Genomic DNA, 12,360 nt, shown 5'->3' with positions numbered 1-12,360 from the left:
GGTGACTGGTCAACAGCCTGCCTGTCTGTTTCCTTTTATTTAATTTTTTCATTTTTTATTTTTTTCGTTTCTCGCTCCTTTTTCTTTTTCACAAATGGCGGATCGGTGGCTGACGGCTCCTTCGGATGATGCCGCGGCAGTAGGTGAGAGATTGCAGCTGACGAACGACGCGCAACGCGTATTTTGTATTACACAGAACCTGCCCCTAAGCTTACTTGCAGGATCAACATTGGCAAGACTAGGGCTTTGCGCTGTACGTTGGCAAGGGCGGTACCGGGTCAGTATGTGAATAGTCTCTCTAGATCGCACATCATCTTGTGTAGGCAGTCTGGAGTGCAATGGGCGACATCGTCAGTGGCAAGTATAGCTGCCATGTGCCTGGAGAGGAAACCCATTCGTCTTTAGCCAAGAAATGGGGGGGCTAGTGCAAAATGGTTCATGTAATCGATGGGACGAGACCTGCCAAGTAACAAAGCTCAAAAACGCAAGCAGCGACTTTGAAAAGGTTTGTCTTGCCGCCGGTCCTCACATTCGCGAATGAGCCGGAAAGGGTAAGTAACCGGGTGGTAAAAATCATGATCGGCAAGGTTGACCATGCGGTCGACGGCGGGTATATCTTCAAGTTGACTATATTGGTTTAGGCTTCTTCGTATGTGCCCAGCTCCAGCTGCCTCCATGTCATTAACACAAACTCTAAGTCGTCTTCTTCCCAACCCTGTATGCATCGGACCAAATGCAGCGGCGAGCCCGTTGCAATATATCGAGGGGTCCGCATGTCGCGGTGTACGCTTGCCGGACAAAATGGCGCAGGGCTTCCTTTCCGCATGCTAAAGATCCAGATGTCGGCTTGTTCTGTCAGTAAATGGACAATCGACCGAGATCATTGTGTCCTTCGAGGTTACAGTGCAGGGATGGATGAGCGAATCCCAAGTCTGTGCAGGTGATGAGCTTATTGGCGCCAAATACCATGTCATCTGTGCCATGGTCTTTCTGCTCCCACCCAAGGGGGTGTGGAGGGCACTCCCTCCCACTGTAGGCATGTGTGTGTGTGTGTGTGTGTGTGTGACAGGGGGTGGCCACCGTCCGTATGCCCAAGGTGGTTGGTTCACTTTACTGCCATGTGGAAACATATCCTGGGGCGGTCCCCCCGGCCAGACGCAGCCGGGGGTTGCGGGATATGTACGTCGGCCGACGACTCCAAGTTTTCTCAGCTTCCTTTTCAGGGTAGTCGAGTGGTGGACGTGGTGGAGGCTGGCCCGGGGACTGATGAGTATCTTGTACCAAGGTGATTGTGCCTGCAGCGTGCATGTTGATCTGGCTACCCGCCCGAACGCGTGTGCGTGGTGGCGTAGGATGTGTGAAAACGATGTGTGGACGTTTGTTTGTTTGTTTCACACACTATCTGCACCGGCATCTGAGTCTCTATCTGAGTCTGTGTAAGTGAGCATGCGTGTATCTGTACCGCCCGGACGGTGTGCCAGTCATGGCCTTTCAAGACCGCCACGGAAGGCCGGTGGCGAAGCGGTCCGGCTCTCCCCCGCCTCTGCCACGAAACTCCCAAAGTGTTGTTTCTTTACGCAGAGAGAGAATAGGGCGGAGTCAATGCACAAGTGACGAAAGATTTGTAAGAGTCAACTAAATAAAAATCAGATAAACAACCCTCACATCGTCCCATGTCGTGACTCGTCCGCAACTCAGAACCGGGAACCGACCCCGCCGCCTGGCGGTGACAGACGCTTTCTTCTCCGCCACCCCGCGGTCATCCATCCAGCCAGCCTTGGGTTGTATTTATACTTCACCGGTACGTGGATATCCGCCATCGTACGGTTACTATGGTGTTTGTAGTCTAGTTGAACAGCTGACGGTGCATCAATTCCCCCGTTGCGCTCGGCTAGGCCCGCAGGGCTCCCCGCGACGCGGTGTTCATAGTGGCTCCGCCCCGGACTGCTTGAAAATCGGCATTGGCGAACTGGCTGCAAGCGATGGATACCTTACTCTCCCCGCAGCTTGGTCTGACTCGCGGGCTTCGCGGATCCCAACAACTGCTACTAAGTCCCCGGATTTTCCAGCTTATACACACACACACACACCGAGGGTTTGAACGTTAACGTAGTAAATGAATGAACCCGGATAACTGCAAAAGGTTGCTTTCCTTCAGATCTTAGAGAGCAGATACCTCAATGGAGTTGCTTAACCTTAGGTATATCTCTAGATTGACGCTATCAGGATGTGAAACTACTTACGCTGACACCATATTTAGTAGGGACAGAGTGTGTCTGTTCATACTATGTGCGTGTACCTAGGGCTTGTGGTAAGCTAACATCGAGAACACAGAGTATACTGCCATGGCCACGTCTAAGCCTGGATGACGGGTCCGACGCTAGCACATCCCAGCCTCTCAACCCATGTCATCCCCATAGGAGTAACCGTAGGTTTCACAGATATGGCCGTCACTTTTCACCGTCAAAGGGTGAAAAGCGGGCCATAAAGCGGGCCAAGCCGTATGCCCACGCTCATCTCAATCAAAAGAAATTTGGTGTCAAGCAACTCTGGGTTGCAACGTCGCTTAGGCTTGGGCCGAGAGAGTTGCCGCGATACCGAAGTCGCAGCCGTTGTAGGAAGCTTATTACCCTGGCCGTCATCAGGGAGGGTGATCTTGGGGGGCCTGTCTTGTCCGCAGTAGGAAATACATGGCGCCTCATACAATGTACTATGCATGTGCCAGGATGGCATCTGCAGCCTTGGTAATAATTCACTGTTACTAATCGTGGGACCAAAGGAAGAAAAGAGTTCCCACGTGAGTTGTCAAGAGCAGTCTCTCCATGAGTTGATCTCGACAACGCTTTTCATACATAATGTGCGTTGGTTCGTCCCGTTTTCCATCTTCTTTGGTCCGCACTCTCCAGGAACAACTCATGCTCGCCCCCTGAGCATCCCTGGTTGCACTGTCACTTCCTCTTCCACGAGTCCATCTTTCTCCGGTTCCCCTCCTCCTCCTGCTGGCCTCATCATGCACGCCAAACTGTCAAACTGCCTCTTGGCGGCCTCTGCTATCCTGCCCACCGTCTCTGCCCAGGGTTGTCCTTTTGCCAAACGAGACGGCTCAGTGAGCAGCGAGCTTCCCAAGAGGGACACCGCCGCGACCTTTGGTCGATGTCCCACCATCAGCAACGAGGCTGGCGGCGGCACCCGCAGCCGCGACTGGTGGCCCTGCCAGCTTAAACTCGACGTCCTCCGTCAATTCCAGCCCTCAACCAACCCGTATGGAGGCGACTTCGACTATGTCAAGGCCTTCAGCTCCCTCGACTGTGAGTCCTGACCGGCGGGTGGATGGCACTCGTTATCAACTACAGCGGCATCACTAACACGAGCCAGACGATGCCCTCAAGGCGGATTTGCGTGCTCTCCTCACCGAATCTCAGGATTGGTGGCCCGCCGACTTTGGCCACTATGGAGGCCTGTTCATCCGCCTTTCCTGGCATAGTGCCGGCACTTACCGCGCCATTGACGGCCGCGGTGGCGGTGGCATGGTGAGCCGCTTTTTGTTCTTCTTCCCACCTCACCCTCCTTTCTTGTTTTGTCGTCTAGCCTCTTCTGTCCGGCCCCGGCTATCCCCGGTAGCCCCCCCCCCCCCCCCCCCCGTTGGTTCTTCCTTGCTCGCTCGCACCATCTCTCGGCGCATTTCTTTTCCCTCACAACAGAGGTACGCGAGGGACTTTGGCCCTCCATCAGTCGTCTCATTCGTCTCACAAGCGAAGATCATATGAGGAGCGGGGTTTACCGGAGGTTTTCTGGCCTATCCCGTGTTTGTGCCAAGGGGTGCAGACGCATTTCTTTTCTCCACACTTGGCCGCCCATCGAATTATGGGCAGGTGTCTTCACCTTATCACTTTGCAGCATTACTTCAATCCTTTTGAGGGCTGGCGTTTACTAATATTGCTATATTGCAGGGTCAACAACGGTTCGCTCCACTCAACAGCTGGCCGGACAATCAGAACCTTGACAAGGCTCGTCGCCTCCTCTGTACGCTAGCCCCTACCCCTCCCTCCATCCATCAAGGACTCCGTGTCAACTGCCTCATCCGTTCGCTCGCCACACATCCATCCCACCAGTGGCTAGATAATGGCGACAGTCCAAGATGCTAAGGGATGCCTTGTGGTGGGAGAGGGAGTAAGAAAAAGACCTGCAGTGTGCTGACCCATGCAATTCCGTAGGGCCAATCAAGCAGAAGTATGGCAACAAGATCTCGTGGGCGGACCTAATGCTCCTGGCTGGTAACACTGCCCTCGAGGATATGGGCTTCAAGACTCTTGGCTTCGCCGCAGGCCGCCCCGACACGTGGCAGGCCGACGAGTCCATCTACTGGGGCGGCGAGACGACATTCGTGCCCAAGGGCAACGATGTCCGCTACAATGGCAGCACCGACATCCTCGAGCGCGCTGACAAGCTTGAGAAGCCTCTGGCCGCTACCCACATGGGCCTCATCTATGTCAACCCGGAGGGTCCTGACGGAAGCTCCAACCCCGCCGCCTCGGCGAACGACATCCGCACTGCATTCCATCGCATGGGAATGAACGATTCAGAGACCGTCGCTCTCATCGCCGGCGGACACGCCTTTGGCAAGACCCACGGTGCCGTTTCTGCTGGTGAGTCTAGCAAGCATTACCCAGACCGAGTTGTATCTAGTTCTTGGCAGAATGGAAATGCTCCGACCCTTCGAGTCCCCTTCTCACCCCATGTCTCGCGTCGCCAGTTGAGAGAGAACACGCAGACTAACGCGCACATTTTGCAGACAACATCGGCCCTGAGCCCGAGGCTGCTAGTATCGGCGAGATGGGCCTCGGATGGCACAACAGCGTCGGCGACGGCAATGGCGTCAACCAGATGACCAGTGGTCTGGAAGTTGTCTGGACCAAGACCCCTACCAAGTAAGTGATTGTGATGAACTCTTTCCGGCTTCGTCTTATTACCACACACACTCCCCCACTCCCTATATCCCCTTCAACCCCCCTTTGGCCTCCGAGACCTTATATCCGCCATGTGCTGTAGGTGTTCGCCTCATGGGAAAGGACCAATGAGGCAAAACCGATGAAGATCTCTGCTATTTATATCAGCTGTGTGATTATGCAGTGACACACAGTAAGGCTAATCCTTGTCCTTGTAGATGGAGCAACGGCTATTTGGAGTCTCTTCTGCACAACAAATGGGCCCTGGTCACCAGCCCTGCAGGCCATCACCAATGGGAGGCCGTCAACGGCACTCTCGACTACCCCGACCCCTTTGATGCCACCAAGAAACGCAAGGCGACTATGCTCACTAGCGACTTGGCCCTCATCAACGACCCTTCCTATCTTAACATTACCACTCGCTGGTTGGACCACCCCGAGGAGCTCGCTGATGCATTCGCCAAGGCTTGGTTCAAGCTCCTTCACCGTGACATGGGCCCTCGGGCTCGCTACCTCGGCCCCGAAGTCCCCAAGGAGACCTTCATCTGGCAGGATCCTCTTCCCGCCAGGGAGGGTGACCTCATCGACGATGCCGATGTCGCCACTCTGAAGTCCACCATCCTTGCGGCCCCCGGCGTGGACGTCTCCAAGCTCGCCTCCGTCGCCTGGGCCTCTGCCTCGACCTTCCGTGGCTCCGACAAGCGTGGCGGAGCCAATGGCGCCCGCATCGCCCTTGAGCCCCAGGTCAACTGGGTTTCCAACAACCCCACGCAGCTCGCCGCGGTCCTCGACGCCCTGAAGAAAGTCCAAGCCGGCTTCAACACTGGCTCCAAGAAGGTTTCCCTCGCCGACCTGATCGTCCTCGGTGGCACAGCCGCCGTCGAGAAGGCCGCCGCGGACGCCGGCGTCAAAGTCACCGTTCCGTTTTCCCCCGGCCGCGTCGATGCCACCCAGGATCAGACCGACATCGAATCCTTCGGCTACCTTGAGCCCCAGGCCGATGGCTTCCGCAACTACGGCCGCGGCACCGCCCGCGCCCGCACCGAGGAGTTCCTCGTCGACAAGGCCGCCCAACTGACCCTCAGCCCCCCTGAGATGACTGTCCTTGTCGGCGGCCTCCGCGCCCTCGGCGCCGTCTTCGATGGCTCCAACACCGGCGTGCTCACCGAGAAGAAGGGCCAGCTGACCAACGACTACTTCAAGAACCTCCTCGACATCTCCACCGTCTGGTCTCAGAGCGGCACCGACGGCGAGACGTGGAAGGGCGTCGACCGCAAGACCAAGACCGAGAAGTGGACCGCCACCCGCGCCGACCTCGTCTTCGGCTCCCACGCCGAGCTCCGCGCCATCTCCGAGGTCTACGCCAGCTCTGACGCCAACGAGAAGTTTGTCAACGACTTCGTCGCAGCCTGGACCAAGGTCATGAACCTTGACCGCTTCGACTTGAAGAAATAATCAAGCATATATGATTTTCATGTGAGGGCCATTGGTGTCGGCCGTTTTTCTTGTATTTAGTTGAACATGTTCTTATATATACTGTTACCGATTTTCTCAAGTTATTTCCAAAGTATATGACTCCCAAGAATTTGTCGATTTCTTGATACCACTGTTTCCAAGCACACACACTATTGATTAAAACTGGAAATCTGCGTACCGAGGTCGTGTTTTACAATTGTGTATCACCATTATGAGGGGGTGCTCGTTAATCGTTAGAGTAATACCATGGAGTTGGTTTGAGAGGGCTTTAGTGAGCGTTTAATAAAGTTTGTACCTCCTCGCATCGAGCTGTAGCCTTTAGTCAAGTAATGTTTAACCTCAAGCTCCTGCAAGGGTTGTATATCAATCGGTGACCAGCAACATATATCAGGAAGACAGTTTGCTTTGCTGATTCAAGTATATCCTTGCGAGTCCCGTATTGGCAGCTCGGCTCAACATACTTGCACCGTTTGGTGAATGCAATCGAGAGGACCTTGGTAAACAGCATTTTCGGATCGGTCTAACAACGATGAGGGCATTGGTGCAGGCAAGGCGAGACTGAACCAAACAAGAATGTAGGGAGGGCGAAAGCGGAAACGAAGCCTTCGGACGGTGGCCATTGTAAGTTTGTCTTTGATTTATCGAGTTTAAATCAAACGAGAAACCATATCATGAATCTAAGATAACTCGGGCAAGATCATTCCGTCCTCGCTCGACTTCGGTTTCGCCCGCGAGCTTCTTGGGCTTCTGCTTGATGAACACCGCCGTAAACAGCATACAGCCGGAGACACCAGTGAAGAAAGCCCACATAATGTGCAACGCAGATATGTAGTTTTCTTTATTTACAGGGGGTGCCGTGCTTGCCTCGTCGCCAGCATGCAGATTGCCACCAGTCAACCCGCCGCCGCCGAGGTTATGCTGCAATAGAACCGTGCCGATGACGACGGACATGGAAGTGAACAAAGAGCGCAGGAAACTGAAAGCCGACATCGCGGCAGCCATGTCCCTCTGGTGAGTATGTGTCTGGATGGATATCATGGGGCTTTGGAAAAGCACCCCGGCCCCTGATCCAGTGATGATCTGGAAGATGACAATCTTGGCCCACTGCGTATTCGCCTGGAAGCTGATGAACAAACCGTTTCCAAGCGTCATCATTGCCGATCCAAAGAAAATTGGAATAATGTAGTTTCCTGTCTTCCTGGTAAACAATCCGCCGAGCATCGTCATCATCGTCAGCGGTATCAGCAGCGGGAAAATGGTGACGCCGGAGATGATGGGCCTGAGCCCGAGGACGGCCTGGAAGTAGAGCGGTAAGAAGTAGTCGTAAGATATGAAGACGAAAGCGTGCAGACAGGCAACGACAAAGGCCGCCATGTTGCTGACTTTCTTGAAGATTCGGAAGGGAATCACGGGGTTGCTGGCGAAACGAGCCTCCCAAAAAACGAAGAGTGCCAGAGTGATGACACCGAAGAGGATGAGGCAGATCACTTGCGCAGAGCCCCACGGCACCACGCCCCCGGCACCGGTTTCAAGCCCGTAGAGGAAGCAGATGGTGCCGCCGATAATGAGCACAAATCCTACCCAATCCAATTCTTTGAGGCCCTTCGTAAATGCTTCCTTTGGCGTTTCCAACTTCAGGGCGAAGAACAAGACCAACAGGGCCACACCATCAAAAGGAAGGTTGATGAAGACTGTGATGTATCAGTGTCGGAACCCAACAAGCGTTGTGGTACGGATTCCACTTACAACACCATCTCCAGCCGATAGTCTCTGTGAAGACACCGCCCAAAATCGGCCCGACTGCGCCGGCAAGTCCCCAAACGATGCCAGTCATGCCATAGTACTTGGCGCGGTCCTCCAGCTTGAAGATGTCTCCAATCACAATAGTGACTAGTACCAAGGAACCGCCTCCTCCAAGGCCCTGAACGGTCCGTCCGGCGATGAGAAGATGGATCGTTTGCGCGAGTGCGGCGATGAGACTGCCCGCCATGAACACCGCCGTCGCGACCATAATCGTAAGTTTGCGACCGAATATGTCCGACATTTTGGCCCAAAACGGGGTTGAGGCTGTGCTAGAAAGAGTGTAGGCGCTGCCCACCCACGCGTACTCAGAGGATGTGGCATGGAGGGTCGAGGCGATTGTCGGCAGGGCCGTTGCAATGATTGTGATGTCCAGCGCGCTGAGTAGGAGGGTCATGCAGAGGGTGAACATGACGGCGCGCCGGCGCGCCGGGCTCATCTCGGGTGGCCGGTAAGACGCATTGGTCGAGATGGTGGCAAGCTGGCCGAGGGCCTCGCCATCATGGAGCCCGGCCTGTTTGTTTTCTTCTTCTTTCTCGTTCGGTGCTCTTGCAGAGGCGATAGTCATGATTGAGGGCGAGGACGTTAAGCCTCGAGGTGCAAGAAGATGCTTACGGACAAGTTTCCATTTGTTTTTTGAACCTCAGCGAACACAGCGCAAAAGAATTCACACCCGTTGGCGAGCATTCACGTTTTGAGGGCCGAAATGCACTATGTTCCGCATCCCTCGGTTCGGTTCGGTTCGGTTTGTTGTGTATGGAAGACTGTGCAGCATCGGTCATGTCAACAGCCGTTCCACCTACTCGGTCTTGTCGACGGCCGTTCCGCCGACCATTAATATAATGGCATTGATTCTTTCCGTATAGTTGCTTGGGATTGCATTGTACAGTTGTAACTACGCAGGTCCATGTAGCAATGGTGTCTCGCGCTGCATCAACAGTTATTGGTTGAGGAAACAGTCCTTCCGATGTATGGGACTTTCTGAACACACTAAAACATACCTTACCATGGATTATAGTAGCTCGATTTCATCATCATCTTGAAAATATCAGAAATTCTTTTCTTGAGGGGCTTAAGGCCAATGGTTGCGCCGTCAGCTTCCTAGAAGATCGCCTGACGATCGCTACACAGGGGGTTGGAACTTGCTCTTGTGTTTCTCTTGAACCCCTGTCACTAAAAAGTCTCGAAGCACAATTCTGGCGCAACTTCGTAAGTCATGTCGTTCGCTTAGCATATCTATGTATCAAATCCTAGGGTAATTGAGTGCATGTCACTCGTCGTTGATTGAAGCGGGGTTAAAGACAGGCTGCGATGTCCGACATTGCAACACTATTACCTACAACGCAGGATTCCGTTTTCCTGGCGCGCACATTGAACCTATCTTAAAATTCATAGGCGGGTTTTAGGATTAAGGTTTCTGGCCGCCTAGTAGTCATTATTTCGAGCCGGTGCCGAGACATGCTTTGGTTCCGAGTCGGCATGCAACACCTGCGATGGCTCGATGAATCTTAGAAGTTGAGGTTTGATTGATTACCTTCACATTACATCATAGTAACTGGTACTTACGGGCAAGGCCAGTATGCTTAAGTAGTCTGGCATGGTATCTGCTATCAACCTGATCAATATTACAATAGAAGTGCCTAAGCTTATCAAATCATCTTTTTCCAACTATATGATCCCAAGCTCCATGGTCCTCATAGACAACTATCTTCTCCACTGATACCAAAAAAGTATTTTTCTATAGCTTTTCTGCAGTCATCTATCTGCTACCGCATCCCGCGACGAGACTTGAAGCATAATTCTGTTTAGGACCAACGATGCTACCTAGTAATTGACTCATCACTCTAGATGGTGTTTGGAGACGTCGATTGGGATGTTGTTATTCTCCAATAGAAAATAGCCTTTGATGTTATAGTTTGTTGTGTAGGTTGATGAGGTTAGACAATATTGCAAAGAACTGTGTTATAGCCCCTCGTGTAACGCAACGAGCGTGCTCGATGCCACGGATACTGATATCATTAGAGCAGCCAGAGAGTCGTCTTGGGGAGTATCCTCTCTCCGGATTTTTCTCTTCTTGAAACATCACCGGACCATTGAACCCTCAAGACCATGCCCCTTACGTTCAGAAGTTCAGATCGGCCTGATCCTCAGTCTGTATCTTTTCATAGTCTTCTTCATCGACATGAAAGTTGGCACTCTGTTCGACCAATGTGACCCCCTTGTCCTCGTCGTCGTTGATGACTTGTGCATATCGACAAGCCTTCTGCTACTGAGTCTTTGCAAGGGTCTGTCACTTTGCCACATAGCTCAGCGATGTTGAGAGTCATACTTGTGAACATTCGCATTCGTTCCGATAGTAACTACTATTAAAGATATCCTTTTAGGATCAATGGTGGAAAATTAGTGTTCTTGACTTCGCCTTGAATCAGTCTACTGTCAGTCATGAGCATTTAGACTTCATAACTCTTGTAGTCACGGGATGCAAGCAGCCACTAGACATGTAAGAAAGCAAAAAGCTACTAATGAATACTAAGATGTTCAAATATCATGAGAAACTGTAAAGAAGCCAGTCAATGATTGTCCACCTTTTTCCCAAGCTAAAGAAAACATCTGGCAACTCTAAGCGCCGAGGTAGTCAAGACGGGCCACGAATCCTCCAATGAGGCACCTGTGTCGCTCAATTACTCTGCGGGGTAATCGTGACACCGCGCTGTACACTCCGCCTGCATGTCTCAGTGGTTCGTCTTGGCGGATTATATGGGGTCCAATGGTTGGACATTCCTCCGCCGTTGATGTTTAAAAGACCATGCATCGTCAGAAGTAGTTACAGATGCGTTGGGCTGCTACACAAACAACCCTGCAAAGTCTTTCACCACTGAGACACCACTACTGTCTTTACCCAAGTTCAAAGCGTTCACCATTGAATTTCAAGTTGCCAAACTCTCGGCGAAATGACGGAGGACGTCAAGAAATCCACCGCTTCCTTCAGCGTATCTGGCAAAACTGCCATTATCACCGGTGCTGGCTCTGGTGAGACCCTTTGCTCTAATCATCAGAATGCCAGCCAGTTCTTGAAGGGCTGACCCGTAGAAAGGCATCAATCTCTGCTTCGCTGAGCTTCTCCTCGCCCAAGGATGCAATGTTCTCATTGCCGATCTTTTTCTGAGACCCGAAGCAGAGATTCTTGTGGTAAGATACCAAAACGCCAACACCAAGCCCCGGGCTGTCTTTGTCGAGACTGACGTCACCTCATGGCCGGCGCTCTCCAACATGTTCAATGCTGCTGTTTCGGAGTTTGGCGGCTTTGATGTACTTTGTCCTGGCGCTGGCGTTTACGAGCCACACTGGTCAAGCTTCTGGCATCCGCCAGGGTCGCCAGAGAGTAAGGACAGCGTAGATGGAGGGCATTATTCTCTGTTCGATATCAACATCACGCACCCTATTCGCTCAACACAGCTGGCGATCTCGTACTGGCTGCATCCGAAAACCGCCGCAGGTACTACTTTGACCTCCGCCATCAAATCTTCTCCCAGCAATCCCAAAAGGGTCGTTCACATCTCTTCTGTTGCGGGCCAGGTGCCGAACATAAACGCTCCCTTGTATGCAGCCTCCAAGTTTGCTGTCACAGGTTTCGTACGGAGTCTAGCACGACTAGAAGAAACAGATGGAATCCGCGTCAACGCCGTCGCGCCAGGCGTCGTCCGCACACCATTATGGACTGAGAATCCGGAGAAGCTCGTCAATTTGGACGCGAATCAAGACGGTTGGGTCACCCCTCAAGAGGTAGCAGAGGCTATGTTACGATGTGTTGAGGAAGATTCCCTTATCGGAGGGTCTATCCTGGAGGTCGGAAAGAATTGCACGCGTCTAGTTGAGGCGTTTAATGATCCTGGTCCAGATAGGGATCCCAAGAATGGGTTAGTGGCAAGGAATGTTTCCAAAGGGACTGATATGGTATTTGCTTGGCTCAAGGATGCCACCAAATGGGCTGTTGGTAGAGACTAGGGCTGACTAAAAGGATGGGTTGTTATGAGTTGAGTGTTTTATTCTTCGTGCCTCCAGTCAAAGCTCATGAAGATAGGACAGGACCGCAATCTCATACTGCACCGTTTTCTCTTCTACCAGGCCATATTATAGC

The 12,360-nt window shown here is 52.6% G+C and overlaps 3 protein-coding genes across 3 annotated transcripts; 2 read left to right on the top strand and 1 right to left on the bottom strand.

The window, feature by feature from the left end:
• The first annotated feature begins 3,285 nt into the window (after window positions 1-3,285).
• On the top strand, window positions 3,286-6,761 carry LY79DRAFT_556457 (catalase/peroxidase HPI). The gene is made up of 5 exons (XM_060558019.1): window positions 3,286-3,530; window positions 3,951-4,023; window positions 4,215-4,646; window positions 4,793-4,928; window positions 5,165-6,761. Exons 1-5 carry the CDS (start codon window positions 3,528-3,530, stop codon window positions 6,399-6,401), a joined length of 1,881 nt encoding a protein of 626 aa, XP_060413377.1. The 5' UTR covers window positions 3,286-3,527; the 3' UTR covers window positions 6,402-6,761.
• Window positions 6,762-7,069: 308 nt separating this feature from the next.
• LY79DRAFT_650350 (major facilitator superfamily transporter) lies at window positions 7,070-8,790 on the bottom strand (the record flags this gene model as incomplete). Its single annotated transcript, XM_060562536.1, has 3 exons — window positions 7,070-7,099; window positions 7,140-8,113; window positions 8,169-8,790. 3 exons carry the CDS (start codon window positions 8,788-8,790, stop codon window positions 7,070-7,072), a joined length of 1,626 nt encoding a protein of 541 aa, XP_060413376.1.
• A 2,383-nt stretch (window positions 8,791-11,173) lies between these two features.
• LY79DRAFT_590901 (short chain dehydrogenase) lies at window positions 11,174-12,227 on the top strand (the record flags this gene model as incomplete). The annotated part of the gene is made up of 2 exons (XM_060561211.1): window positions 11,174-11,252; window positions 11,317-12,227. The coding sequence occupies 2 exons, from the start codon at window positions 11,174-11,176 to the stop codon at window positions 12,225-12,227; spliced, it is 990 nt and encodes a 329-aa protein (XP_060413375.1).
• Window positions 12,228-12,360: the final 133 nt, after the last annotated feature.

The sequence above is a fragment of the Colletotrichum navitas genome (assembly GCF_030913465.1).
Source record: "Colletotrichum navitas strain CBS 125086 chromosome Unknown LY79scaffold_36, whole genome shotgun sequence".
Classification (NCBI taxonomy): Eukaryota; Fungi; Ascomycota; class Sordariomycetes; order Glomerellales; family Glomerellaceae; genus Colletotrichum; species Colletotrichum navitas.
This window is presented reverse-complemented; position numbering and strand designations above follow the sequence as displayed.

Bases quoted from the DNA above. Each gene is read 5' to 3' on its own strand.
- LY79DRAFT_556457 (XM_060558019.1), top strand. The intron at 4,647-4,792 runs GTGAGTCTAGCA...CACATTTTGCAG, and splicing joins CCACGGTGCCGTTTCTGCTG to ACAACATCGGCCCTGAGCCC. The intron at 4,929-5,164 runs GTAAGTGATTGT...TTGTCCTTGTAG, and splicing joins TGGACCAAGACCCCTACCAA to ATGGAGCAACGGCTATTTGG.